The 25780-nt window shown below is 51.3% G+C and overlaps 12 protein-coding genes across 12 annotated transcripts; 8 read left to right on the top strand and 4 right to left on the bottom strand.

Moving 5' to 3' along the window:
* Positions 1–464: 464 nt before the first annotated feature.
* ALTATR162_LOCUS3970 (uncharacterized protein) lies at positions 465–6423 on the top strand (the record flags this gene model as incomplete). Its single annotated transcript, XM_043311580.1, has 2 exons — positions 465–4351; positions 4404–6423. 2 exons carry the CDS (start codon positions 465–467, stop codon positions 6421–6423), a joined length of 5907 nt encoding a protein of 1968 aa, XP_043167515.1.
* Positions 6424–7806: 1383 nt separating this feature from the next.
* Positions 7807–9348, top strand: ALTATR162_LOCUS3969 (uncharacterized protein; the record flags this gene model as incomplete). Its single annotated transcript, XM_043311579.1, has 1 exon — positions 7807–9348. The coding sequence occupies one exon, from the start codon at positions 7807–7809 to the stop codon at positions 9346–9348; it is 1542 nt and encodes a 513-aa protein (XP_043167514.1).
* A 140-nt stretch (positions 9349–9488) lies between these two features.
* On the top strand, positions 9489–10082 carry ALTATR162_LOCUS3968 (uncharacterized protein; the record flags this gene model as incomplete). Its single annotated transcript, XM_043311578.1, has 1 exon — positions 9489–10082. The coding sequence occupies one exon, from the start codon at positions 9489–9491 to the stop codon at positions 10080–10082; it is 594 nt and encodes a 197-aa protein (XP_043167513.1).
* A 489-nt stretch (positions 10083–10571) lies between these two features.
* Positions 10572–11187, top strand: ALTATR162_LOCUS3967 (uncharacterized protein; the record flags this gene model as incomplete). Its single annotated transcript, XM_043311577.1, has 2 exons — positions 10572–10739; positions 10843–11187. The coding sequence occupies 2 exons, from the start codon at positions 10572–10574 to the stop codon at positions 11185–11187; spliced, it is 513 nt and encodes a 170-aa protein (XP_043167512.1).
* Positions 11188–11778: 591 nt separating this feature from the next.
* On the top strand, positions 11779–13638 carry ALTATR162_LOCUS3966 (uncharacterized protein; the record flags this gene model as incomplete). Its single annotated transcript, XM_043311576.1, has 1 exon — positions 11779–13638. The coding sequence occupies one exon, from the start codon at positions 11779–11781 to the stop codon at positions 13636–13638; it is 1860 nt and encodes a 619-aa protein (XP_043167511.1).
* A 328-nt stretch (positions 13639–13966) lies between these two features.
* ALTATR162_LOCUS3965 (uncharacterized protein) lies at positions 13967–14758 on the bottom strand (the record flags this gene model as incomplete). Its single annotated transcript, XM_043311575.1, has 3 exons — positions 13967–14328; positions 14380–14463; positions 14674–14758. The coding sequence occupies 3 exons, from the start codon at positions 14756–14758 to the stop codon at positions 13967–13969; spliced, it is 531 nt and encodes a 176-aa protein (XP_043167510.1).
* Positions 14759–15078: 320 nt separating this feature from the next.
* ALTATR162_LOCUS3964 (uncharacterized protein) lies at positions 15079–15894 on the top strand (the record flags this gene model as incomplete). The annotated part of the gene is made up of 1 exon (XM_043311574.1): positions 15079–15894. One exon carries the CDS (start codon positions 15079–15081, stop codon positions 15892–15894), a length of 816 nt encoding a protein of 271 aa, XP_043167509.1.
* Positions 15895–16655: 761 nt separating this feature from the next.
* On the top strand, positions 16656–17900 carry ALTATR162_LOCUS3963 (uncharacterized protein; the record flags this gene model as incomplete). Its single annotated transcript, XM_043311573.1, has 1 exon — positions 16656–17900. One exon carries the CDS (start codon positions 16656–16658, stop codon positions 17898–17900), a length of 1245 nt encoding a protein of 414 aa, XP_043167508.1.
* A 1178-nt stretch (positions 17901–19078) lies between these two features.
* On the bottom strand, positions 19079–19612 carry ALTATR162_LOCUS3962 (uncharacterized protein; the record flags this gene model as incomplete). Its single annotated transcript, XM_043311572.1, has 1 exon — positions 19079–19612. One exon carries the CDS (start codon positions 19610–19612, stop codon positions 19079–19081), a length of 534 nt encoding a protein of 177 aa, XP_043167507.1.
* Positions 19613–19898: 286 nt separating this feature from the next.
* Positions 19899–21384, bottom strand: ALTATR162_LOCUS3961 (uncharacterized protein; the record flags this gene model as incomplete). The annotated part of the gene is made up of 5 exons (XM_043311571.1): positions 19899–20349; positions 20414–20509; positions 20565–20944; positions 21012–21098; positions 21145–21384. 5 exons carry the CDS (start codon positions 21382–21384, stop codon positions 19899–19901), a joined length of 1254 nt encoding a protein of 417 aa, XP_043167506.1.
* A 1163-nt stretch (positions 21385–22547) lies between these two features.
* Positions 22548–24322, top strand: ALTATR162_LOCUS3960 (uncharacterized protein; the record flags this gene model as incomplete). Its single annotated transcript, XM_043311570.1, has 5 exons — positions 22548–22655; positions 22707–23206; positions 23264–23674; positions 23738–24110; positions 24170–24322. 5 exons carry the CDS (start codon positions 22548–22550, stop codon positions 24320–24322), a joined length of 1545 nt encoding a protein of 514 aa, XP_043167505.1.
* A 294-nt stretch (positions 24323–24616) lies between these two features.
* On the bottom strand, positions 24617–25693 carry ALTATR162_LOCUS3959 (uncharacterized protein; the record flags this gene model as incomplete). Its single annotated transcript, XM_043311569.1, has 1 exon — positions 24617–25693. One exon carries the CDS (start codon positions 25691–25693, stop codon positions 24617–24619), a length of 1077 nt encoding a protein of 358 aa, XP_043167504.1.
* Between the last annotated feature and the right edge of the window lie 87 nt (positions 25694–25780).

Here is a 25780-nt window from a genome sequence, read left to right as displayed (position 1 = left end):
CATCGCAACCACACCGTCGCCCTCACCCTCTCTCACCCCTTTGAGCTTGATACCTTCTCTAACCGACGCTCTTTAACACACACAAGACTCCTTGACTGCCCGCGCGACTTCCATCTCCTTCTCCAACTACCTACGTCGAGCATTGAAAGGGCGCGACGGGTTCTCGCAGAATAGATAGCATCTCGTAGATAGACCCAAGTGCAACTCTCTGTACTCGCATAGAGACACCGAGGGCGGTGGATGCCAAACTGCACTCCGTCATCTCTCTGAGGCATCGTGGGTGGGGTGTCTCAAGTAGGAAGGGCCTGGGTGAGGGATCATGGCGGAGATTCTCGAGAAGATAAAGTAAGTATTGGGCTCACCAAACCTCATTCCTGTCACCTTCACCGATTTGGGCGGATACTCATGTCGCTCCAACACGTCATCTTGTGTCGTTCCTTCCATTGACGTCGTCAACATCAGACATGGCTAACCGTGTGTCTTACAGTGAGCTCCGAGAGCTACCCGAAGAACAACATCTTTTCTGTCCTCGCATCGGCGACGATGGGTCAGTATATTATGACGAGGACGTTGCCGCTTATCCGCCCGAAACCGATCCCAACGAACTCGCCGACCGCAAGCTCAAGCTCCTAGCTGCCGAAGACCGGAGATGGACAGCCCTCAAGGCGGCGGAGATACTGGCATTCGACGGAGAGGAAGCAGCACCACACAAGGAATGGCTGGTCAGCCGGCTTAATAGCCTCATGCAGAGTTGCGATGTCTGCGTGCGAGTCTTCCACCAGAGCAGAGCAGAATGGCGAACACGGCTGATCGATTCATATGACGAGGAGAACATCGGGGACTTTCTACAAGTGGTAGACAACCAATGCCTAGGTCGCATACAGAAGGGCTTGGACGAGGCGAACGAGATACTGAGCAAAGCTGAACCGAAAACGCGTTCCGTCCGGCTACTACCCAACGAATGCACATACGGCTTCTTTGAAGCGCTTAGCTGCGACGCCCTCGTACGGAACGAAGAACTCCTCCAGCGACACTTCGATGCACCATTCGACATGGTTCAAACGAAGAAGCGATTGAAGATTCAGACATACCTCCCTGCTATGACACGTTTTTTGTTCAGCAGAGTTGACAGACGACACAAATGGGCGACGGAATCCTGGTCTACATTCAAGAGGAACATACTCAAATCTGAATGGGAATGGGCTGTGCGGGATTACGTCACAAGTGTTATGATGAAGGTCCAAATGAGCAACTTGGATTTATCCGTGGTGCCTCTCTTCTGGGGTGGCATCCGTCTCATAGTAGCAAAGATGGACAGGGAGCTGATTACGGACTCGCTGCGGGGCCTTGACGGAGACTTCTACCGCCTGATGCTTGACCACCTCTCACTGAAGTCCGAAGGCTTTCTGGATTTGATTGCGACCATGACGCAGCTACTGGAGAAGTCCCCAATTGACTACTGGGATGGCATGAATGCTGTAACTTCTTCAATCGCTACAGTGGTAGAACAAGTGTTCAACAGCCCGATCTTGAACCAACTCCTTCTCGCAACCGCGGAAGGAAACGAACAGAACATGAACAACCTTCATGCTGCGTTCAGCTGGATCCCAGTCTTTCTGGACTCCATCAAGCTATCTAATCTTGGTCCGTCGGTCCGGCCATTTGCACACGCGTTGCTTGGTCGTTTTCAGTCGGACCGCTATCCCCCCGTGGCTCGAGCATACTGCTACAAGGAAGGTCTCAAAGTATTAGATTATACCTTTCGCAAGATGGGAGAAGGCAAAAGCATGGATAAGTTTGTTGGCCAGCCAACCGTCAACGGCATGCTGGATTTACTATCAACCTTCATACAACCTCTCGTCACAAGCCTGAAAAACTTCAAACACAAAAAGGAAAACCATGAGGATATGCAACTGACCCTTTCGGTGATCGAACATGCATTCAAGCTGGAAGCACAGTCCCTCATTATCGAGAGGCAACTCATCTCTGCAAAAGCACCATCGCCTACCCAAACACCGCCGTCCAGTCCCATATGGAAGACAGTCCTACGAGCAATAGGCCCTGACAGCTTAGAGCTCGCGACACATCTTCTGATCGCTGGCAGAGGCCTGATTGGGCTTGAACCACTGCAGATGAAGTCGGGCGTTGACAAGGTACCTCCAGAAGTACGACACTTCAACGATCGATTTCGACTACTATCTCAATCTATCACCGATGTCGTGGAGAAAATGTCGGAATTTGAACCCACCTTATTGCAAGCCTTGTTCGGACAACAGCCTGCAGCGAGCGCGATTGTCTCTCTGATGTTCTCATCGACAGAAGATACGCGCAACTCCGCTATTGAGCTTTTGAAGGTCATAAGTGGTGAAGAGGAACGTCGAGGCGCTTTGCAGCATATCCTGAGAGCCCATTATAGGCACGTCGTTCGAGGTATCTCGGACTCGGTTCGGCAAGTTCGGCTTAAGAAAGCGTTCGCTCCCGCACCGAGTATGATCCGAACATGCACTGATATCATCGACATCATCTGTAACTCTCAAGACGGTATCTTGCGAGGCCGAGAATACGATTCCGGCGACGCTGCAGCCACGATGAATTTGTGGGAGAACCTCTGGGACTCGCTTACAATGATCTTCGCCACTACTGAAGCCTGGAGCAACTTGGGTTTCTACGACAAACACATGATGATGGACTTTTGCCGAGACACTATGCAATTTGCTGATGTGCTGTTCGACCAATGCAGCATCTTTGCAACTGCCCTGAAGCCGCCTTCTTCCGATGAAGACGAGGCAACATCGAAGACGGCTCTGCTCAAAGAACTTTTGGCACAGCCGGCAAATGCCATGGAGGGTCTGGCCAAATGGCTCCGTCTTCGTGACGAGTTCTTGTCGAGCAAGTCCGTGACTTTGATCAGCAAGCTTCTTGTTCGATTACATCGTGTGTCTATCGAAATTGATCCCAATGCACTTTCGTACATGGAACGAGTGCTTTCAGGAGACGTCCGTGCGAAGTTGAGCGATACACAACAGGCTGAGCTGCAACAAGCGCTCGAAGAGCATCTCGGCCGCCCGCTCGTGAAGGAAGAGGAGCCTGCAAAGCCTAAGCAAGCCATGATCAGCAAATGGATGGCTCCAGGCGTGACACAAACATCAGCAGATGCCAAAGCGAAGTTGCTGGCTAGTATGACTTCTGGATCTAGTAAGTTCCAGGAACGACGGGAGCAGATGAGAGCTTCCGAAGTGAAGGCTGCCCAACAAAAAGCTCTCGATGACAAGAAAAATGCCCAACAGGCCGAATTCAAACGCAAGCGGCAGCTTGAACTGCAAAGGCGGGAGAAAGAGAAAGCCGCTGCGATCGCTAAGTCGAAGGCGGCTAGGGGCATCTCAAACCACATTGCGGAAGCCGGCTCAGGTCTTGAGGGCCTAGGTGTGTTAGGCAAAGATCAAGCTGCCAAGGGAGAAGGTTTGATGCACTCTTCTGATGAATCATCGGACGAAGAGGGTGACATCGATGAAGACCTCTTTGGCATCAAGAAGAGCAAGGTCAAGACTGGACCGAAGACGAACATTGTCAATGAAGTTAAGATCCAGATGCCGACAAAGAAAAAGAGGGCTCAGCGTTCTGCCAAAGACATGCGCGCTCGTTTGGCGCCTGACCTGAGCAGCTTACATCGCACTATCCTGAGCTGGAACTACTTCCACGAGGGCCCCTTTCCACCCAAGTCCCGACCGGACATGTACTCCAAGGTCCTTAGTACCTTCCGCACGCCCAACGACTATCAGAATACTTTTGAACCACTTCTGACCCTAGAGGCATGGCAAGGTTTCGTCAAAGCTCGCGAGGAGAACCAAGCGAAGCCATACGAGATAAGAATCACTTCGCGAGCTGCCGTCGACATGTTCCAGGAAGTTGGCAGCACGATGACTCATGTCGAGAACAAGGAGGTGTTCATCTCCGAAGGTGACATCATACTCTTCGCGAAATCCAAATCACCCTCTGCGGATGAGCCGACATGTCTCGCCAGGGTGTTCCGCGTGAAGAGGAAGCAGCAACACATCGAAGTCTCGTACCGCGTCGTACCTGGCAATCCTCTCTCAACCGCACTGCAACCAAACAATACTATTCTGGGTTTCAAGCTCGAGTCAATTACATCTCTGGAGCGCGAGTACGGTGCGCTGAAAGGTCTTCAGTACTATGATCTGTGTGACGAGATCATCCGCGCGAAGCCCAGCCCGCTTTTGACTTACAAGGATAGCCAGATCCAGCCACTCATCTCCAACTACAATGTGAACCCGGCACAAGCGAAGGCTATCAAATCTGCCATCGATAATGATGCGTTCACCTTGATCCAAGGGTAAGTTACAACATCCATACGTTGCCGAGCGAATTTCTAACTAGTCCCACAGACCGCCTGGTTCCGGAAAGACTAAGACTATCACTGCTATTGTAGGGGCTATCCTGAGCGACAGCCTCCGAAACCGCGGTACCTCGATTGCTATTCCCGGCCAACAAAACTCGAATGCTGCTTCGAAGAAGTTGCTGGTCTGCGCGCCCAGTAACGCGGCCGTGGACGAATTGGTCATGCGTTTCAAAGATGGCATCAAAACTCTCAACGGCGAGTCGCGCAAACTCAACATCGTCCGTTTAGGTCGTGGAGACGCCATCAAAGCTAGTGTTCAGGATGTGACCCTGGAAGAGCTTGTGAACAAGCGCCTAGGTGTTGATCCGTCGAACGGCAATGACCGAGAAGCGACACAGAAGCTCTTTCAGGAACACAAACAGGTCTCTGATCAACTGAAACAAGCTTATCAGCAGCGAGATACAGGGGAAGTGAAAGGAGAAGCTGCGGCCAAGCTCGATGACGATATCAACGCGCTACGCAGGCGCAAAACAGCCCTGGGAACGAAGATTGATAATGTCAAGGACGATGAGAAGCTCGCCAGTCGTAACGCAGACCTGAACAGACGACGTGCACAGGAAGCAGTTTTGAACGATGCACATGTTATCTGTGCGACACTCAGCGGCTCTGGACATGAAATGTTCCAAGGGCTGAGCATTGAGTTCGAAACTGTCATTGTCGATGAGGCTGCCCAGTGTGTTGAGATGAGCGCACTTATTCCCCTCAAGTACGGTTGTGCCAAGTGTATCCTGGTCGGAGATCCAAAGCAACTGCCTCCAACGGTCTTCTCGGACAAAGCGAAGGGTTTCCAATATGAACAGAGTTTGTTCGTTCGCATGCAAAAGAACCACCCAGACGATGTGCATCTACTGGACACCCAGTACCGTATGCATCCGGAAATCAGTCTGTTTCCCAGTCGAACTTTCTACGACGGCCGACTTTTGGACGGTGACGATATGGCTGGCCTACGTGAGCGACCATGGCATCAGAGTATGCTGCTAGGACCTTACCGCTTCTTTGATGTCCAAGGTCAACACCAAGCTGCTCCAAAGGGCCATTCGCTCATCAATATCGCCGAGATCAATGTCGCGATGCAGTTATACAAGCGTGTCACTTCCGACTACCCGGATTATGATTTCAAAGGCAAGATTGGCATTATCACACCTTACAAGAGCCAACTGCGCGAACTCAAACAACGTTTCATGAACGCATACGGTCAGAGCATCATCGAAGACATCGACTTCAACACCACCGATGCTTTCCAAGGTCGTGAAAGTGAGATTATCATCTTCTCCTGTGTACGAGCCTCACCAGCAGGTGGCGTTGGTTTCCTCCAAGACATTCGCCGTATGAACGTCGGTCTCACGCGTGCCAAATCGTCTCTATGGGTGTTGGGCAATTCTGACTCACTCATGCGAGGACAGTTCTGGGCGAAGCTCATAGTTGACGCGAAGGAGAGGAAGCGATTTTCCAGTCAAGACGTGCCAAAGATGCTGAACCAGCATTCTAGCAAATTTCCGGCTCCAAAGGAAGGTTATGTACAACCTCACCGTCCCACACCAGAGGTCAAACCAGAAGTAAAGTCAGAGCCCATGAGCAGGTCGGCAAGCAACCAGTCCAGTACGTCTTCAGGCTCGGACTCGAAGTCTATCAAGCTAGAGGTCAAGACGGAGATCAAAAACGAACAAACACTGGTACATCACGAAAAGCGAAAGTTCCAAGACATCGCCAGCTTCGATAAAATCAAGCTTGAGAGTAGCGATGCCGAAATGGAGGATGCTCAATCCGACTCTGCCTCCAATACCATGAACGGAGGCAGCGGCCGGTCAACACCAGCTGCTATTGCTGATGCGTCACGCAAGAGCTCGACGCCTAGTGGAGAAGCAGGCAACGGGACGAACGGTGCAGTCGCTCCCCCGCCCGGAGACGTCATCGGCGGCATGTCGATGGCAAAGCCTAAAATTCGTAGGCGGCCTCGTGAACCACCAAATCCTTTCATCAAAAATAAAAAGCCAAGGAATGGCTAACTGTACAATACCCTAACCGGCGGGAGGGGCCGGAGTGGCATTATTTTCCTACGTGCATGGTTAGCAATATGCTCTATTAGCATTTGGCGCCTTCCAAATGGACGGACACTTTCATTAGCATTGCCCGGCGTTCATGCGTATCTCTATGTATACCTAGCTATCCGACACTATCTCTTTCCGGGGCCATATGCCCTATGCCATATCAGACGAAGATCGACCACGAAGCCTAAAGGGGTGCTTCGTGGCCGAATTCCGGCAGATAATGATCGACGTGCGTGCCGTGTGCTTGATCGCTTCCTCGGAACATTTACAGCATGTTCTAACCCCCAAGCGTGTAATGCGCCGTTTTCTCGTCACTTGTGCACGTCATGTACATCGGGTCTATGTGTGGTCGCGGTATCGCGAGTGCATTTTAGGGCTGCGACTGTGTCCCACTAGTCAGGCGCTCCCTTACTACCGTGATGCACACCGCCCATTGCCAATTATTGGATCCTGCACCCAGACTCTTCAAGCCAGAATCAACGATCCGTCTTGCGCATCATTCGGCATGGCGTCTCTTCCAGCGTAGCATCAGCAAGGCGCCCCCTATCGCCGCCGGATTAAGCAAGTCGGCTAGCACTCACGCTCTTTTTGTACTACCCGGTTGCCAATCACCTTCGTACACTTGTACCACAAACTTATGCACCCAGTTATCGTCATCGGCCAGTGGCACATCCCCCAGATCGTGGCTCGCTTGCAGTACGCATTTGGGTGCGATCTTCAATATGTTTTATGAACGGAGAATTAATAATTCGTACTTCCCGGATGCAGTCTTCCTTTCCTTCGCGGGTGTTTCCAACATCTCTTTGTACTAACCCTATCAATTTTTAATGTCTTTCGAGACAAAAATTTCTCCTGATTGATGCGCAATCTCATCATCGGCTACCGGCTCTGCTGCCAACACGCTATAGTGTCACGTTGCCTTGCCTCTCGGCATCACGAGCTCGAGAAGTGATGCTTACCCTCGGATCCGCCCCTGATTACACTACATGATTTTCCTCCTCTCGAATCTGAGAAGCTGTCTTATCTGCAGCAAGCTTGGGCGCGAAGAGAGCTGCCGGCCGCCAGATCTTCTACAAATTAAAGCCAATCCCACGCCGTCCCTGTCAATCATCGAAGCCAATCCCTCATCCTACCCCTGTAGGGTTACAGCCAACACTCAGCAGTCTTCGTGAGATACAACACTACTGCGGCTGCTGAGTGACCGATCTCTTGGTTGTGCTCCGTTCTCAGCCAGTGTTCCTTGTTGAGCAGTACTCAAGGCCTGCGCTTAGGCATTGAAACGAGAAGAGAATTGCAATTTGGGCGTCTGGTTCAAGAGTACTTGGCAACCAGGTTGCAAACATGATCTCGTCTGCTTCTACAGAAAGCCTCTTGAACTCATTCCCAATGTTCGGTCATACCCGCTGGAGTGTTCTTGAATATGCTGGGATATTAGAGGAGAGTTGTAAGACGAACACAAGTGTGACGTCCGAGTCGCTCAAGCGCAAGTCAACGGCCTGGACGCAGGACGAAAACACTTCGCCGACCACTGCAGGGACTCAGCCGACTGGCTATGACTTGTCACCGCCGGTGCACTTTATAGATGAGTTTGGCTGTCAACAAAGACGCAAAGGCACCTTTCCCAACCACACTCCACGAGACTTCGAAATGCAGTCCACAAAACTATTCAACGTTTATCAACCTTCCGTAACTTCGAAGGAGAACTACTCCCGTCCTAGGACGTCGCATGGGACCCATTCGTTCAGCAACAATCGTACTACTACCAGTTCACATGCCTATAATTCATCGACAGTGTTCCATACAGCTGGGGAATCCACCCCAAATGAGTTTGGAAATGCAATACAACCCGACTCCAAGGAGATTTCATCGTCATCATCACCAAAGGTCTATCAACCATCGGCCAAGCCAAGACGACGCTCATCATCCGTCCCTTTAGCCAGAGTGCTTACATACGAGCCACGCTCTACCTTCTCTTCTGAGCATGTAGGCCGCGATACCAGCATTCGAAGCGCGAGCTCACCGGTGAGTCGTCCACAAGACAAGAAGCGCCAGCGCCGCCAAACGCCATTCAAAGTAACAATTCCAAGTGCACGACATGCGCCACTGGAACCCCTGGTTGCCAAGCACCGACGCAAGGCAAGCTACGATACCATGAGCGAGCTTCTACCTGAGATAGAAACGGAGCAAGTCGGGGAAATGGGCACTTTCGGAGTGATCCAAAGATACTTCGACAGCCAGACGGGCGGTCCAGTGTCAGTACCGAAAGCGCTTTGCCATGCTTATTCGCCGGATCCGCCGAATGTTCCTCTTCCCATGTCTCCTGAGCCGCCTCTTTTAGAATCGACCAATAAGTCCACGGAAATCTACGCTATTGGTGAACTTGATCTACACGAGCCACCACCAGCAGTACCGAATCGTAGCCCGAAGCGGCTCACGAACCCAACCTTTCCAGTCCAGACCGAGTCAGCCATCTCTACACACGGCGATTTTGTCTTTATAGCTGACGAGCAACATTCGTCTAGTGCCGAGAATGACAAACTGGAAGATGATCTCCATGTTCCAAAGGAGCGAATATCAAAACGCCTCGATGTGGGACAAGCCGGTGGCGTAGGTTCCTCGCAGTTAGGACGGTTGGCACCACCAATTCTTAGCCACGATGCATTGACGGCGAGCGCTGATCTGGGCCTGAATGATCTCAGCTACTACCTCAAGCACACTGGACCATCCACAGATTTCCAGCCTACAGTACAACAACGCAGGACGACGATGAAGCTTTTCAAAGCCAAACAGCGCAAAACCCAGGCTACTCGCGTAGGATCCGTGAACGTCCTCCTCAGCGAGCGCGCAGACAGACTTCTATCCCAACATGTGCTCGCGAGATGACGACCTCTGAAGGCGCAAGACATCTCAGGATCGTCATACCAACTGAGAGTCCTCACTATACTCCGGTGGTCGCTATCTCGGCTTCCCAGTCTTGGACACAACGGCGCTCTCGACACATCTCCATTACTTTTGACGAAGGGATGCTCAACCCTCTCGCTAGTTCAGGTGTGGAGCGCATGCTATCCGGCTTCGAAGCCCCTAGTCGTCCGTTCTCCGAGCCGATTCAGGCATCGCCGCGCAGCCCGAAAAGTTCTCCCAAATCATCCAAAGCAGTACCTGTTGAAGAACATCCACTCGCATCCGAGCCCGAGCCCGAGCCGCACACAAGTCGAGAAGATCAAACCAGAGCTCGGAAGCTGCGAGACTTGCAGCGCATTAAGCGAAAGCCATTGCCCGGATACTACGAGCAGAAAGAGCAACATTCCGATGCCGTTGCGGGAGCCTTACCAACACCAGCGCATACACCAGAGCCGCTTCCAGAATCAAATGTTGAAGTCGACAGTGGCCATGATGAAGGCACAGAGGATGAGAGTTCGATTAATAAGATGGCGCGAATGCAGGAGAGGGTCATGATGTTGCAGAGACAGAACACAGAGCTGACAGAGGCGTTGGCGAAGATCATAGGGCTCGAGCTTGAGGATGGAGACTTGAGGCCTGAAGACGTGTTGAAAGCGTTTAAGCGAATCAAAACCTCACGACAACGGGTGGGTACATGGTGTAAGGCTTCACAGTGACGTGGGTGGCGTTTTTCTGACTTTTACGACGGCCGCTACGTAGCGGTACAGGATTCAATATTTTGTAAGACTAGATGAGGCTGGTGGAATACGGACACGAGAATGCTCCTGAAGATCATGACGAAGCTTCGACGTTCCAAATATAGATCTGGTTCCTGGATGCTTGGCATGCTCATTAGCTCTCTCGGCAACATATACATTAGACACCTTGCTGAGGGGTTTGAAGAATCGAATATCTCCTTGCCTTCAATATCTTTCGCGTCCTAGCATTATCTTTGAAGCTTGCATCAAGCTAACCCATCGTTCTCCTGACCGTAGTCCTCTTCTCACCGCCTTCTTATCGATAAGTCGCAGAAACACCCCGCGACCCCTAAATCCCACGCATCGGCATCAGCTCTAGAAGACTGCTCAATCGCGTCGCAAACTTAATTCCCGTTCTCCACGCCCTCAAACTCCCAACAATCGCGTACGAACAAAGTCCAGCCCACGATGTTATCGACAGAAGGCCCTCTCTTCAGCTCCGAGCTCATCTCCCCTGAAGTCCTCAAAGCACTCCCAGAAGGCTACAGCTGCCGACCGCTTGAGAGAAAAGACTACCACAATGGCTTCCTAGATGTACTAAGAGTTCTCACCACAGTCGGAGACATAACCGAGGAGGTATGAAAGCCCTCCCTTTATTCTACAATACGTATACGAGAGTTCCACAATCCCCAAGCTCATGCAAAGACACATAAAGTGCATCACTAACACATACCTTCAGCAATGGAACGAACGTTACGACTGGATGAAAACCCGCAACGATGAATACTACCTTCTCTGCATCACCAACTCGTCCAACGCCATCGTCGGCACCGGCGCCCTCATCGTCGAGCGCAAGTTCATTCATCAGCTTGGCCTTGTCGGACACATTGAGGATATCGCTGTAGCCAAGGATCAGCAGGGCAAGAAGCTGGGATTGAGGATCATCCAGGCTCTCGACTTTGTCGCGGAGAAGGTCGGCTGCTACAAGACCATTCTAGATTGCTCAGAAGCGAATGAGGGCTTCTATGTCAAGTGTGGGTTTAAGAGAGCGGGACTCGAGATGGCGCATTACTACGGACGGTAGGGGAATGAGATGGCATATCTGGGAAATGAAATGCATTACGAAGGGCGTTTTCTAGATGGTTGGAGGACTCATTAGATCTATGAAATATAGAGATTCGATAGACTGCAGCTATAAACTAGAGCTTTCAAAACATAGTAATTTAAAGCTGTGTGCGAAGTTCATGAGTACGTGGTGGCCTCTATGTGCGCCTACTTCACCTGGGTTGAATCTTCACCAACATTTGGATACCGATCATGTGCATAGGATTCTGCGGCATTTATATGTCATGAGCATTCGTCAGAAAGTATGGTGAAGCACGCATTCTATCCTACATCCGTTGTTGGTTTTTATAGTGTTTGTCGTTCTTTCCGACTGTAGTGGACCACCAAGATCTAGTTTTGCTCGCTTGCACTAACACCAACCCATCGATACTACCTTTCAACTTAAACTAACTAAACACCACTTTATTGCTTCGGAAATCACCTAATACCGATGGCAGAGGTTCCTGTATGCTGTACCGATTGTCGCAACTCTGCGAATGCTTGATCTGTGCGAATAGGGAAATCAACACTCTGAAATAGTCACCGCAGATTAGGAAATAGATCGAGAAACATGGCTCAAGAGGAGCAACGTGGGAATTGCGAAACTGGATTACCTGTTATCGGCGCACACACAGACGATATCGAGTTGCAAGGAGCACAACCAATAACGAGAACCGAGAACCAAGAGGTTACAGGTGACAAGTTCTCACCTTACGACATATCCAGTGCACCTAAGGTCTCCACCGGCCTCCCATCCGAATTATGGACTATCGTACAATCTGCGCCGGCAAGCTTTGAGCCACAGTATTTTCTTGAAGTCAGCCGCAATCTGCTCGAAAATCCCAACAGGACATCGTCGCATCTGTCACGTGCAGAGCTTTCGTATCAGAGTTTCACAGACGCTACGTTCAACCCCACAGCCAGTACCTCGGAGGATCTAGCAAGCATTGTCAAGCATCTGCGACCAGAATGCCGACCGCAACTGATTGATGGAGGTGTAGAAGGGTACGAGCTCGAGTACACAGTTGTGCGAAAACTTATACCTCGAAATCCGAAGTTGGATGACTCGTTGATGCAGACTTGTCACTTGTTCGTGTCACATCAAGACATCACTGTCACAAGTCCGCGTGGAGACGAAGAGACTGTAAAGGCTGAGCGGTACATGGTCGTATACATTCCTCATGCCGCTACACCGGAAGCTATCCCCTATTACCACCCAAAAGTTCGCTCTTTGGCAATGCTATACACCTACTTCCCACCTTCCTCACATTCACCACCTAAGTTCCTGATTCCCACATCCGGACACTTGTCCATTCATTACTGCTTCTTCCCTACACTTCCACTGGATAACCGTCTCTCTCGGACAGCTCTCAAGCTCTTGGAGGTCATACATAAGCACTCACGTGGCCAGCAAGCTGGGTATACGAAACGCGTCCATCACGACCAAGTGATTGGACAGAAGAGATTCCAGGATACTTACGCGTACCTCAAGGGCAAGTATGCGAAAGAGTTGATCGAGGGATGGGTGGAGCAGACACCGGCCGAGAAACACGTCTTTGAGGATCTAGGGATTGCAGCGTTTCTGATGGAGCTCTGGGGAGACATGTACCGCTCCAAGAACGACACGAACAGGCAAAACTGCGAAAACGGGGACGCGGAGGACGAAGAAGGCGAGGCCGAGCAAAGGACCAAAACAGCGCAAGCCAACTTCCCAGGCTTCGTAGATATAGGCTGTGGAAACGGTCTTCTCGTCCACATTCTCAACGCCGAAGGCTGGCACGGCTGGGGTTTCGACGCCCGCCGAAGAAAAACATGGGACACCTTCCCACCACAGCACAGCCAAAAGCTACAAGAGATGCTTCTAGTACCCGAGATCATTCAGCCACTTTCTTCAACCTCAACTGATTCCTCAACACTACACCACAATGGTGTTTTCCTGCCCGGCACCTTCATCATCAGCAACCACGCCGATGAACTGACGCCTTGGACACCTTTACTGGCTTACCTGAACTTTTCACCTTTTATCGCCATACCATGCTGTTCGCATGACTTTGGTGGTACAAGATTCCGCGCGCCGGTGCATGCGAAACATGTCATTCCTGATCCAACGACTACGGCGTCGAAGAAGCCCAAGCAACCTTCTGCGTATGCTAGTCTATGTAGTTGGGTGTGCCATTTGACGGAGGAGACGGAGTATGTGGCCGAGAAGGAGCATTTGAGGATTCCTAGTACTAGAAATATTGCTGTGCTGGGGAGGAAGTCGCTCAAGGAAGATGAACCGAAGGACAGCCGGGCGAGTGTGGAGGAGAGACTAGAGTTCTTGAGGGCCTTGGTAGAGAAGGAAATGGGTGGGCAAACCATTGGGCAGATTTGCGCCCTGTGGATGAAGAGTGGTGATGGACTGTTGAAGAGTGGCAAGAGCGGACATTGAATTGGGTAGGCCAGTATCATAATGTATGGAAGAAAAACACGGCGACCGTCCAAATTACTAGCAACGACATGTGCCTGGATATAGTTGATGCAAGACACCCTCCGAAGATGCACAGACAAGGAACAAGTCAAGCAAAAGGTTCACTGAAGGTTATGGGGTATCATTGAGGACATGATCGTCTAAGACTGCGTCATCGCAACTTAGACAAACGATCCATTCGTAGTATCATCCGGTCATTTCGCCGTATCCGATCCCATTTTGTAATGCAGTAAAGCCCGACATGAAGATGAAACCGTATCTAGCCCTACTCCAGAAAGTCCTCAACTGCTTACGAAGCAGGAGCAGCACCACGTCCGCGGCCAAAGCCACCACGGAACTCGGGCTTGAACTCGCCAGGGGCAGCACCCTCAGCCTTCTCGCCGGCATCACGGCGGCGGTAGCCGTCACGGTCACCACCACGGTCACCGCCACGTCCACCACGGCCACCACCACGGCGCTCACGGTCGTCACCGCTGAGCATACCCCGGGGAGGAGCAGAGCGCTGCTGCTTGATGTGGGTCTGGGGAACGATCTCGGCGGGGAGGTGGAGCCATTCACGGAGGTAGTCGAGACCCTCAGGGGTGAGGGTGTAGTAGTACCATTGCCACGAGAAGCGGGTCTTGAGGTAACCGCGCGAGGTCAAAGACTGGCCTGTTGGCTGTTAGGAGCTGACAGTCGTGCAGAACAGTAGATGGTACTGACAAGCCTTGACGACGTAAAGGTTCTTGGTGTCGATCTCGCCGTGCTTGGGAAGGTTGAAGTCCTTCTTAGCGACCAGAACTCCCTCTATGGTGACCGTGTGTCAGCCTATCCTTATATGCAGCAAAGCCGCGAAAATGTATGGTTGTGCCATAGCCATGGCTCGCGAGTACGTGGGAATACTAACCTCGGAAGAGGTACCTGGAAAGACAGATGTTAGCGAATTTGATCAATTGTGTAGATTGGAGTCAAATGTTGCTCAGCCCATATCAAGTCGTATCATTTCGTGCGAAACACCGAGCTCGACTGCGCCGTGACAAGGATGGTTGTAAAGGTAGACTAACTCGTGGATCTTCTTGCGGTCGGCCTTGGGGATAAGCATTTTGACGGTTTGCGAAAGACTCGGGAATGCTAGGAGTGGTTGAAGGTCGATGAGTTCAGAAGTTCGCTGATAGAAGGGCGATTTCGAGCAATGGGTGCGAGGCTAGTCTAAGCGAGCGCTATGACCATCTGTTGTGGTACCGCCAAGGCCTGGTCCCCAATCTTCAACTGCGGTCGCCTGCTTCCCTAACCAAACGACTTTCACCCCATCCCACGCGCAACTAGCAGAACCAAACTCAGCATTCGCACCCCATATCCCAATCCAAGTCGACTGGAACTGCCACTCTCGCATACGCAGCCTGCAACTTGCAACCTGCAACCATGGACGCCGCCACACAGTCCCCAATCACCGTCATCGTCAACAGCATCCGCGGGCAAAACATCGCCTTCGCAACGCAAAAAGACGCGCCTCTCACTTCCATCTACGACACACTTTACGAGCGCGCGCCATGGATTCAGAACTCATCTTACATCTTGACCACCAACTCGCGCCGCTCCGTTCGACACGACGCTGCACCAGTGTCATCACTCCTCTCGTCGCCCGCAGACACATTTCTATCGCTGCGTCTGACCGTACCGCTATGTGGTGGTAAGGGTGGTTTTGGATCCATTTTGCGCGCGCAAGGTGGTCGCATGTCCTCGCGCAAGAAGAAGCAGGGCGATGTGAATGGATCGTCCCGCAACTTAGACGGGCGACGCCTGCGCACAGTCACCGAAGCTAAGGTGCTCGCCGAATACCTAGCGATCAAGCCGGAAATGGAGCAGCGCGAAAAGGAGGAACGACGGAAGAAGTGGGAAGACATTATGGCTAGTACTGAGCGAAAGCAAGAAGAGCTACAGAACAGCAGAGGGACAGCACGTCTTGACGGAAAGTGGGTTGAGGACAAAGAAGAAGCAGAGAACAAAACGAGAGAAGCTATTGAGAAGATGCTCATGGCACAGAGAGACAGCTCAGAAGAAGAGGAGGACGAGGCTCAACCGACTCCCTCTTCATCAAAGCCTGTCCAACAGCGCGCTATGTTTGGATGGGATGACGAAGATGATGAGTTCATGAGCGATAGCTCAGAAGAGGACGAGGTCTCCGAGGAGGATGTGAAGCCAGTAATCGAAGGGAAAGGGAAGGCAAAGGCTGTCTGAGGTCTGTCGCAAAGCCATATATGTTAAGGAAGGAGTTTGTTTTGAGCAGCACGCAAAGGCGCTATGATCATTTTACCCATTTCACCTATAGATACCCAATACCAGTAAAAACACTCTTAGCACATGGATCATGATCTCACAGCCATTGCGACGTCTTCATCTTTCAACAGCAATCCGCCAGTGAAACAATCCGTCACGATAAAATTACAGACCAGTACAGTTTATCTTCTTATCGTGTACTTGGACACTCCGTTAGCCGACGGATAATCTGCATATCAAAGAGCGGGCTAGTCCCGCACTACTGCTATCGGACATCCGAGCCGCTCCTTCCCCACGACTGGACGCCTGCCATGTCATGCCATCCTTTGACATGCCGACTTCCATGACCCGTGCCGCTATGGCTTTCATCTCTCTTCTTCCTCACTTATCTTCACAGAATGGCTCTGCTGGCTAACAGGCTCTCTGTTTCGCTCCGCATTGCAAGCAGACGCTACCCCGCACCAAGAGCTGTACCGAATTCAAGAGTAGGAATAGGATGCAAGCATGTCAGATGCTTCTCTCATTCGCCACAATGGCAGATCAGAACCAAGGAGCTGAATGATGATTCGATGAAGGACTTAAAAGTCAATCAGGCGAGGTTAATGGAGGATATACACCACACATGTCAATGGGGTACAGGCGAGCGATGGGGCGAGTACGTAGTCTAAACAACGCTTGATGATTGTATAGCTGATAATAGCAGGAAGTCAACGGAAACTGGAATGAGTCGACTGGCGCTCTCCGATGCCGACAAAGCTGCACGTGACTGGTTCGCAGAGACCACAAAGTCGCTCGGCTGTGAGGTCACTGTTGATGCCATGGGAAACACATTCGCAGTTCGACCTGGACTCAAAAATGACAAACCACCTACATTCGTGGGCAGTCACTTAGATACGCAGCCTACTGGTGGACGATACGATGGAATTCTGGGCGTCACTGCTGGCGTCGAGATGCTCAGAGTGCTCGCCGACAACTGGACAGAGACCGAGTACCCTGTCGGCGTAGTCAACTGGACTAATGAAGAAGGTGCTCGCTTCCCAATGTCGATGGTTTCCAGCGGAGTTTGGGCCGGTTCAATTCCTCTTGAAACGGCACACAACCTTCGCGAAGTTCATCCTGGAACCGCGACTATGAAGTCTGAACTCGAGCGGATTGGCTATCTGGGAAGCACGCCAGCGAGCTACGAGGCCATGCCCATGGCTGCACACTTCGAGCTGCATATTGAGCAGGGTCCGCTGTTGGAAATGGCGAACAAGAAGATTGGAGTAGTTACTGGAGTTCAAGCCTACAAATGGATGACAGTCAAGGTCAAGGGACGAGATACGCATACCGGAACTACAGATCTCAAATCACGAGCTGATGCGCTTCTGACGGCAAGCAAAATGATTCTGCACTCTCATCGCCTTGCAACTGCCAACTCCGCGCTAGCATCTACGGGTATACTTAACCTAAAACCTGGTTCGACAAACACAGTGCCCGGTGAAGTGACATTCAGTCTCGACATCAGGTCACCAAACGACGAGACAGTCGCAAAGATGAAAGAGCTAGTTCTGCGCGACTTCCCCAGGATTGCTGCAGGTGAGGATGTTGAAGGCTCGAACCACGGCTGCACGAGCGGTCTTCCTCTCACTGTCGAAATAATCGAGGACTTTGACAGCCCAGCAACCAAGTTCCACGCAGACTGCATCACGTCCGTCAGCCAGTCTGCGCGCAGCATTCTCGGCCCGAACCAGTCTATGGAGATGACTTCTGGTGCCGGACACGATAGCGTCTATGCAAGTAAACGCTGCCCAACGAGCATGATTTTCGTGCCATGCAGAGAAGGTGTGAGCCACAACCCAAGAGAATTTTGCAAAGAGGAGGACTGTGCACTAGGCGCGCAGGTTTTGCTACAGAGTGTGGTGAGATTTGACAGGATGAGAGATGAGAGAAGGGTTTCGTGGAAGCAGGAGCCGTACACTCTATAAGTAGGGCAGTGTAGAGAGACAGCCTAGCATGCGATCGCGTACCCAGAGAAGAGAGGAAAAGCGGAGGCGCGCGTAGACATACCTGACTTTGTTGTAGAAGTTAGAATGCTCGCCAGGTTTCTCGTAATCTGTAAAGCGCGTCGGGACTCCGCCTTCCGCCGTCAAAGCAATCACCACCCTTGTCAAGTTAGCGTCCAGTCTCCAACAAAAGTGATCATCTCGGTACCGTACGTCTTGCAAGCCGAGTTCTTCGACCCTCTGAATCTATCATCCGATGTCCATCCAGCGTGGGACATCCCCCGCTTGGTCGCATGCTCCATGTGTTTCGTCTTGTACTGTGGTTGGACCTTGCCATTACGTATCTTGAACGGCAATTTCTTCTTGTCTTTCGGATCGAAGATGACGTCCATCATCCCGGTGTATGCCTCAATACACTGATCAACGGACATTTCCAGTCGACCAAGCATGATAGCAACCAACCCTCCTATACTCGCCCCGCAAATCATATCGAAATAGTCGCATGGCTTTGGGCTGCCAACCAAAGAGAGTATTTCCCTTAGCATGTACAGTGAGGCCAAACCACGTACACCTCCTCCATCAGGACTGAGAAGTCGAAGGTCTCCTGAAATCCTCCCTGGGTAGCCAGATGATCTTGGTGCGAAGAGGGGCGTGTGAAGCGCCTACGTACGAGGTGGAAACTAGAAGTGCGAAGAAATGAAGACAGAGCTCAATAAGCAGCGCGCGCATACCTCAGGCTCGGATATGACTGACACGGCGTGAACTTTCGGGAGATTCTGTTTACATATCCAATCAACCCTCCGTAGCGTATGTCAACCTTCAGGATGTTTTGCGAATTTGCAGTTCAGCTTGAGGCCGGTTCTTGAACGCGGCGCTAACCCTGGTCACCCACGCTACGATGGCTTACCGTGCCAGACTGTCATACACTCGTACTACTTTACACGTTCATCTGAACATACGACTTGCACTGGCTAGCCATGCACTCATTTCATACAAGGCTAAGCGGGAAATGCAAAAGACTCAATGTGCTGGGCAATACTGTGGCTTTGCTTGGCAGCTGAACAATCAGGAATCGGGTAACCTAAATGTGGCAGCCTTGCGACACAAGCCCCAGGAGTTATTCGTGGGCAGTCGAAATGAGAAGGAAAACCGAAGCGGTTTCATACGGCATCCGCTGACTTCGTGGAGGGTGGACCCTGATGAAGCCTGGCCAGCATTCTTGCTCGGACCTTGTGCCCTAACTCCCCCACAGATTCTACCAAGTCGATACCATATCTCTCGCAGACGATCTGTACGTTACCCCTCTTCCAGAAGCCCTCTGGACAGCAAACAATTGCCTTGCCTGTTCCCGCATACAGTCCCAATTCTAGCAACGTGATCGGCTGTAAGACCTTAGCGTCACCTGCGAAATAGAAAACAATGACATCGGCTATGCGCGCGTAGTCCATTTCCCACTGGACTTGCTCTTTGAAGGGCGCGAAAGAGATGTCTTCGATCCAGCTGCTGTCCCAATCATCTCGGCGCGGATTCAGGATAGTAATGGGGAGGTCGGAGAGCAAGGCTGTGAGATGGGTCTGCCAGTCCTTGTTGGGATCGGATTGTATGGCTCCATAGAGAATCACAGATGGCCTGTCTACCAATGGCCGAGTGGGGGGTTTGTGAACGATGGCTTTGGATGAGGAGGGTTGAGACATGATTATCAGAAGGGGGTGATCGTGAGGAGGCGGGTGCGCGTTGGCGCCCCACTATGGACCACGACTGAGCTACGGCACAGTGATTATGTAAGCTATCGACCAATCCAGATCTAAACACGAAGCGGCTCTTCCCAGGTACCTGTCCTACCACATACGACGTCTTCCCGCGTTGTCGTGAACCCAATCCTTGATTAAATTCCTAATATCCCAAAAAAGTTCGTACAGCGCTCTAAGCAAATAGTCATAACAAGAACCGTAGCTTCAACGTAGAGCCACGTCAGAGAGTCTACAAAGCCTTGGGTTGCCCACCTGCCCAGACCTGACGTGCGTACGGATTCGCGGGGTCGCCTCCTTCGCCGTCATCATAAGTAACCTGAACGGTCCGCTCATACAAGATGGCTTCCTCGCTATCGTTGTCCCTCTTCATCTCGACGTTTCCGATCGGTACTTTGGACTCTTGCTCACGTAAACCTGCTTTGTTTGGTACGTTGGCGAGGGGAATCTCGTCGTCTCCGTCCCCTTGCGTCGTCCCGTCCACAGTACGCATCAAAGTATCATACTTGCGCTTCGGGCCTGTGCCTTCGCTTCCCCAAGTCCGGAGCCCGTGATTGTGATCAGACGAGTCTTTATTTTCAGATGAGCGGCTTTCACCAATCCATTGCGGTGCGACGTGTTTGAGGAAGCGTCGCAGGGTAGGTAAGCAACAGCATATGATGAACAAGTTGCTTTCGATGATACTGTGTTTTGGTCAGTTGAAAAACTCCTAGGTATCAGGAGACACCGCAATGACGAAAGCCTTACATCCACAAAGAACCAACGGCTATGATCCAAGTCTGGTCCATGTCTGTCAGAGCCGGAATCAAAACAATAAGGCGAACAATGGACGTGACCATTGTGCTGCCTCGAATTAGCTGTCGTTCAGCGCGCGACTTTTACTCCGGCTTAGACTTACATTGATCCAACGCCGAAAATAAGGGTCAATCCGATTTTCTGTTTCGTCGGCATTTGCAAACCCCAGATAGTCGGGATAGGAATCGAGATCAGCATCACATCCGTCACGATACCAATCACAGCCGTAGCGATATAGATTCCTCCTCGATTGACGCATATCGCAGTTGGAAGCAGTAGTGGATCCCAACTGGCAGCAACTGGCTTGCATGCGAATAGCAGACTGAAGAAGATAGCCGTATAAGAACTAGCGCAGATGAAGATGGTGGTCCAAACGGCCCATTGGAAGGCCACGGACGGAGAGAGGCGACTGTAAAAGATACAGAGCGTGATCTTCGTCAAGGCGCAGCAAGGTGCATATACCAGAGGGGCCGCTAGAATGAGCTGTGAAGTCGTCGCATTAGCACAAGAGCAACATACGCAAGTAATGAGAGGAGGGATATTGACTTACCCGCGAGTAAAAGGCGTACTTCTCGATCGGAATCTCCCAGGCGTGCACGCCCATACTGCCTGTGGAGAAACCAGTAATTAAAAGACCCTGGGTACCCACTGAGCAGGCCCAACCGAGAATTAGAAAGACTAACCTCTGTCAGTAGATTTTCGAGTCTGAAGTTACTAAACACAGTACCATCGTCAATTTGGAACTGCTTCATGAGACGAATTTTGGTATAAAGCCGCTGCCCGAGAAACATAAGCGCTAGGATGTTCTCAATAGTGAAGATGACATAGGCCTCTGTGAGTAGCCTCCTCTGTGGGTTTGCGAAATTGACCTCATAGCCGTCAGGTGGAGGGATGGCGGTTATAACGCCATTGACGTTCGCCATGACGCAGTAAAGTTTGGACAAAGGACGTGTTTTTGATTGAAGCACAACGTTGCTCGGAAGCGGGAGCTAAAGGTCTCTCTAGTGAGGGGGAGCTTGTATACTTGGGACCCTTCAAAACTTCTCCTATGACTGAAGGAAGGGCATGGTTCAGTCAAAAGATTGCCTAGAGGCTCGAGAGCGAGGTTTGCGCTAGGTTCCCAAACCAGGGGCGGGAGATGGGAAGTGGGCATGGGGTTATCGATGGCGATCGCACCGAATTTCTTGCCTTAATACGAAGGCCTGTCTCGGGAAAGTTGACCTTGTCGCGAGCATCCTGACTTCGTCAAGGGCTTGGAGTTACACTAACTACAGCACTAAGCAACGATTCGGATCTCTTACTTACACAGGTATGTAGATGGTGAGTCAAATATATTCATATGATTGTCACGGTTCAAAGCTTCCTATCCATCTCATTGATGACCTACTAACTTCCGGCCAGTTGAGATTATATAGCAAACCAACACATCTTACTCCGTAGGAGGATTCTCTGTCCACCTGGTTCATTTCCCTGTGAAGTCGGAAGATACCACCGCCGACCTAGTCGTTCGAGATGCGACGAACTCCTCTCTTGACCTGCGTTCCCAAAGCATAGTGATTGGCTGCGATACGAGCAAAAAGTCGACGCTGACGCGTGCGATGGGTCGTGATCTGAAGGATCCCAACCCCGGCGGGTGAGGCCGACACTAACCATTCCCGTAGCCTATGGGCCTAGTTTTCGGGCCGCTCGCGGCGTCGGCGAGAGGCCTGATAGGCTATATTTGACCGCCTCGTTCTCCAGCGTTATGTCTGCCTATCATGTCGATAAAAATATATGGGTCAACGTCTCGTACTGCAGGGACCAGGAACGGCACATACCGCTGATAGGTTTGTGCAGACGGCACATGTTGGAACGGTAAAGGGATATTCACCGGCTTGCTATACCTGTTGAGATCCGCATAAGAGCCGCATAAATGTAATACTGATCAGGTCTAGATGCCAAGGTAAGGTGATTTCTTGCGCGGGTGCTGTTAGCCGTTGATTGCCTAGTCAATCTGCAGCTATGCCGACAATAAAATCCCTTAAACCCAGAGCATTGGTTCGACATCCACGTTTTCGAGTGTGCCAAGTTCTCAAGTTGAAACAGCATGAAGCTCCTCGCACCGACCGTTGTTGCATCTCTGGGATTATGCGCCGAAGCTACCCAATTCGGTGCCATCAAGGACGTGGTTCTTGGCAGCAAGAACGAAACTTGCGTACGTTATGTACTCCTTAGTCAAGGTTCATGCATTACTGACTAATTCTAGTGTTCATCGCTGAAGGATGCTGGGCTGGCAAACATCTTTTACGAAGATGATGAACAGTACAAAATCCGGACGGCATCGTACTGGTCCGTGAGCGCTCAACTGCATCCCAAGTGTATTGTTCAGCCGGTATCTACCGAAGAGGTATCTACGGCTGTCAAAACACTAGGTGCGCGAAGCAACTGCAAATTTGCTGTGCGAAGTGGTGGCCATGCAACCTGGGCTGGCTCCAACAACATCAACGATGGAGTGACGCTTGACCTCGGTCTCATGAACGCAACCGTCTATGACGAGGCAGCAAATCTCGCACGTTTCCAGCCCGGAACCAGGTGGGGTGGTGTGTACGGCGCCCTTGAGCCTCATGGAGTCACCGTCGCAGGTGGTCGAGCGAGCAGTGTTGGCGTAGCCGGTTTCCTGACAGGAGGAGGAAACTCTTTCTACACTGCTCGCCGAGGTTTCGCCTGTGACCAGGTACAGAACTTTGAAGTTGTTCTTGCCGATGGGTTAGTACTCAAAAGTCCGGAGACGGAGATATGGGGTTGACTGCTAACGTCCAGCAGCGAAATCGTCAACGCAAACGCTACGTGTAACGAGGATCTTTTCCGAGCCCTCAAGGGTGGCTCGTTCAACTTTGGCATTGTAACCCGTTATGACATGGAGACTTTCACCGCTGGAGACCTTTGGGGTGGCTCGAGAATCCACACCAAGAACTATACACAGCAACACATCGACGCCTACACGGCATGGGTCGACAACGTCGAGAACTACCCCGACGGCTCCAGTATTGTCTTTTGGAGTTATCTTCCCGCCATGGAGGATATTGTTATTATTGCTGCGTACGAAGACGTCGCTGGCAATGTGGCTCCCGCAGGCTTCGACAAGTTCATGGCTATTCCAGCCATTGCTGACACTACGAGGAAAGCAAGCCACAAGAACCTCACTGACGAGCTCGAGCAACCTACTGGATACCGGTATGTTCTTCCTGCCATCCGAAAGCGTAGTTGACTATTGTACATGAAGCTGACAACTCTCAGTGACATCTGGTTTACCATGACTTTCAAGAACAACCCCACCGTGTTCAAACACATTGTCGATGTCCACACCAAGTTTGTCGATGCATGGAAGGCGGATAACACCGACCACGACTTTATTACCCAATGCATGTTCCAAGCCATTCCGACCATCTTTTCCAAGCACAGCGCGGAGCGTGGAGGCAACGTCTTGGGTCTGGAGCTTGTCAAGGACAACGCCATCATGCTCCTTTTCGATATTGCTGTCAAGGGAGAAGAGACCGAAGTTCGAGCGCGAGAGGCACTCAGGGCCGCCACTGAAGAAATGCAAAAGTTTGCTGCTAGCCAAGACGCTCTGGTAGACTGGCAGTACCTGAACTACGCCGATTCGTACCAAGTAAGCTTTCCAATCCAAGGCCTACACACATGATCGGATACTGCTGACGTGCGAAACAGGACCCACTCAGTAGCTACGGCGCTGCAAACGTTGCTAAAATCCGGGCCGCTGCCAAGAAGTACGACCCCATGGGCATGTTCCAGACTCAAGCTCCCGGTGGTTTCAAGATATCTAAGGTTAAGAACTCTACTTCTTCGAAGAAGGAGCTATAAGCCTTGTATCTGCGCGCCCGCTGATAACAGCGAACATCGTGCACCTGCTCTAGTGAGGGATGGCGAAACAAGCTCCCCAACGCACTTCTTACTTGCTATAGAAGTGTTATGTTGTTACCATAGTAAAAGCGACACCCCAGGACAGCATACTAGTATATACACAAGAACATAATAGTAGTATATGACACCTCAATTTCTCCAGCACTCAGAGCTTCGTCACAGCATACTCAAGTCAACACACATGTCTTGGATAAGAGCACACGTCCTCATACTGTGGAGACCTTTCTTTTCATGTTACTCCGCTTCGATGGCATGGTAATCTTTACCCTCGTCTCTAGGAACGTTCGCCACTCCAAAAGCCATACCTTCAGCCGCTACCACCCTACTCTGCTGTTTCCTCTCAACCTCCTTTCTCAACGCCTTCGCCCTCTCGAAACATTCCTCCGCCTTCTCCTCTTCTCTCGTCACACAAATCATTCTCGCAATACGTGGCACACAATATCTCACTAACATCCTCGCAGTGATCCTCTTTTTCTCGTCTACCTCAAACATCCACTCATACCAGCCATCGAGCCGTCTGCTATACGGTTTATGCTCCCACGGGCAATTGGGGTAGAACTCGTTGATAACTATGGACTCGCGGACGTCGAAGTGATCTCTTAGTTCCTCTTGTGTGGCAGAGAGAGGGCGGAAGGTCGGTGGTATGAGGTGGCGCCAGTGGCTTTTCTTCCAGGCACCTTCGTCAACGAGGAAGGGAGCGGGTTGTTTCTCCTCATGCCTGCCAGCTGAGAAAGCTTCGCGGGATTGGATGGGATATACGCCCAGAGCGAGGGTCTGTAAGGTTCCACCCAGAGCCCAAATGTCAGCGGACGGTCGCAATTCCCCTCGTTCGCTGAAGAGTGGTGCATATTCGGGTGTACCGCAAAACTGGGTTGGCTGTGCGCGTTCGCTTGGATTATATCGTGTCATACGGGCAAAGTCGGTCAGTTTGAAGACGGGCTCATCGGGGATTCCATCTTCTGATTTCCAGCCGCTAGGCAAGTCAACTAGGATGTTGTCAGGCTTGATGTCGTTGTGCGTATAGCCGTAGTTCTCGTGCTTGTTATGCAGATAATCCAAAGCAAGAGCCATATCGTGCAAAAATTTCCAGATCGTAACTTCGGATATGCGTTTAATAACTTTCCCCTGCTTTCCCTGCTCAAATTTCCAATTGAGCACGTACTGGTTAAGATCGCCCAGCTCGCAGAACGGAAGGAAGATCGCTGGGCCCACGGGGATATAGGACCATGCTAACATCCCTGCAATGTGTTCGTGCTGTCGAACGATTGCAAGATTTGCAATCTCGGCCTCGAGGCGCTTGCTTGCCTTCATTGCCTCATGTTCAGAACTGTACGGAAGTGGTGTTTTCACTGCGACGAGGGCTTTGGAAGATTTGTGTTCGTATGCGTGGACTATGCC

Source organism: Alternaria atra (assembly GCF_907166805.1).
Source record: "Alternaria atra isolate CS162 genome assembly, contig: 23, whole genome shotgun sequence".
NCBI lineage: Eukaryota > Fungi > Ascomycota > Dothideomycetes > Pleosporales > Pleosporaceae > Alternaria > Alternaria atra.
The sequence above is the reverse complement of the archived record's forward strand: the minus strand, read 5'-3'. Positions and strand labels throughout refer to the sequence as shown.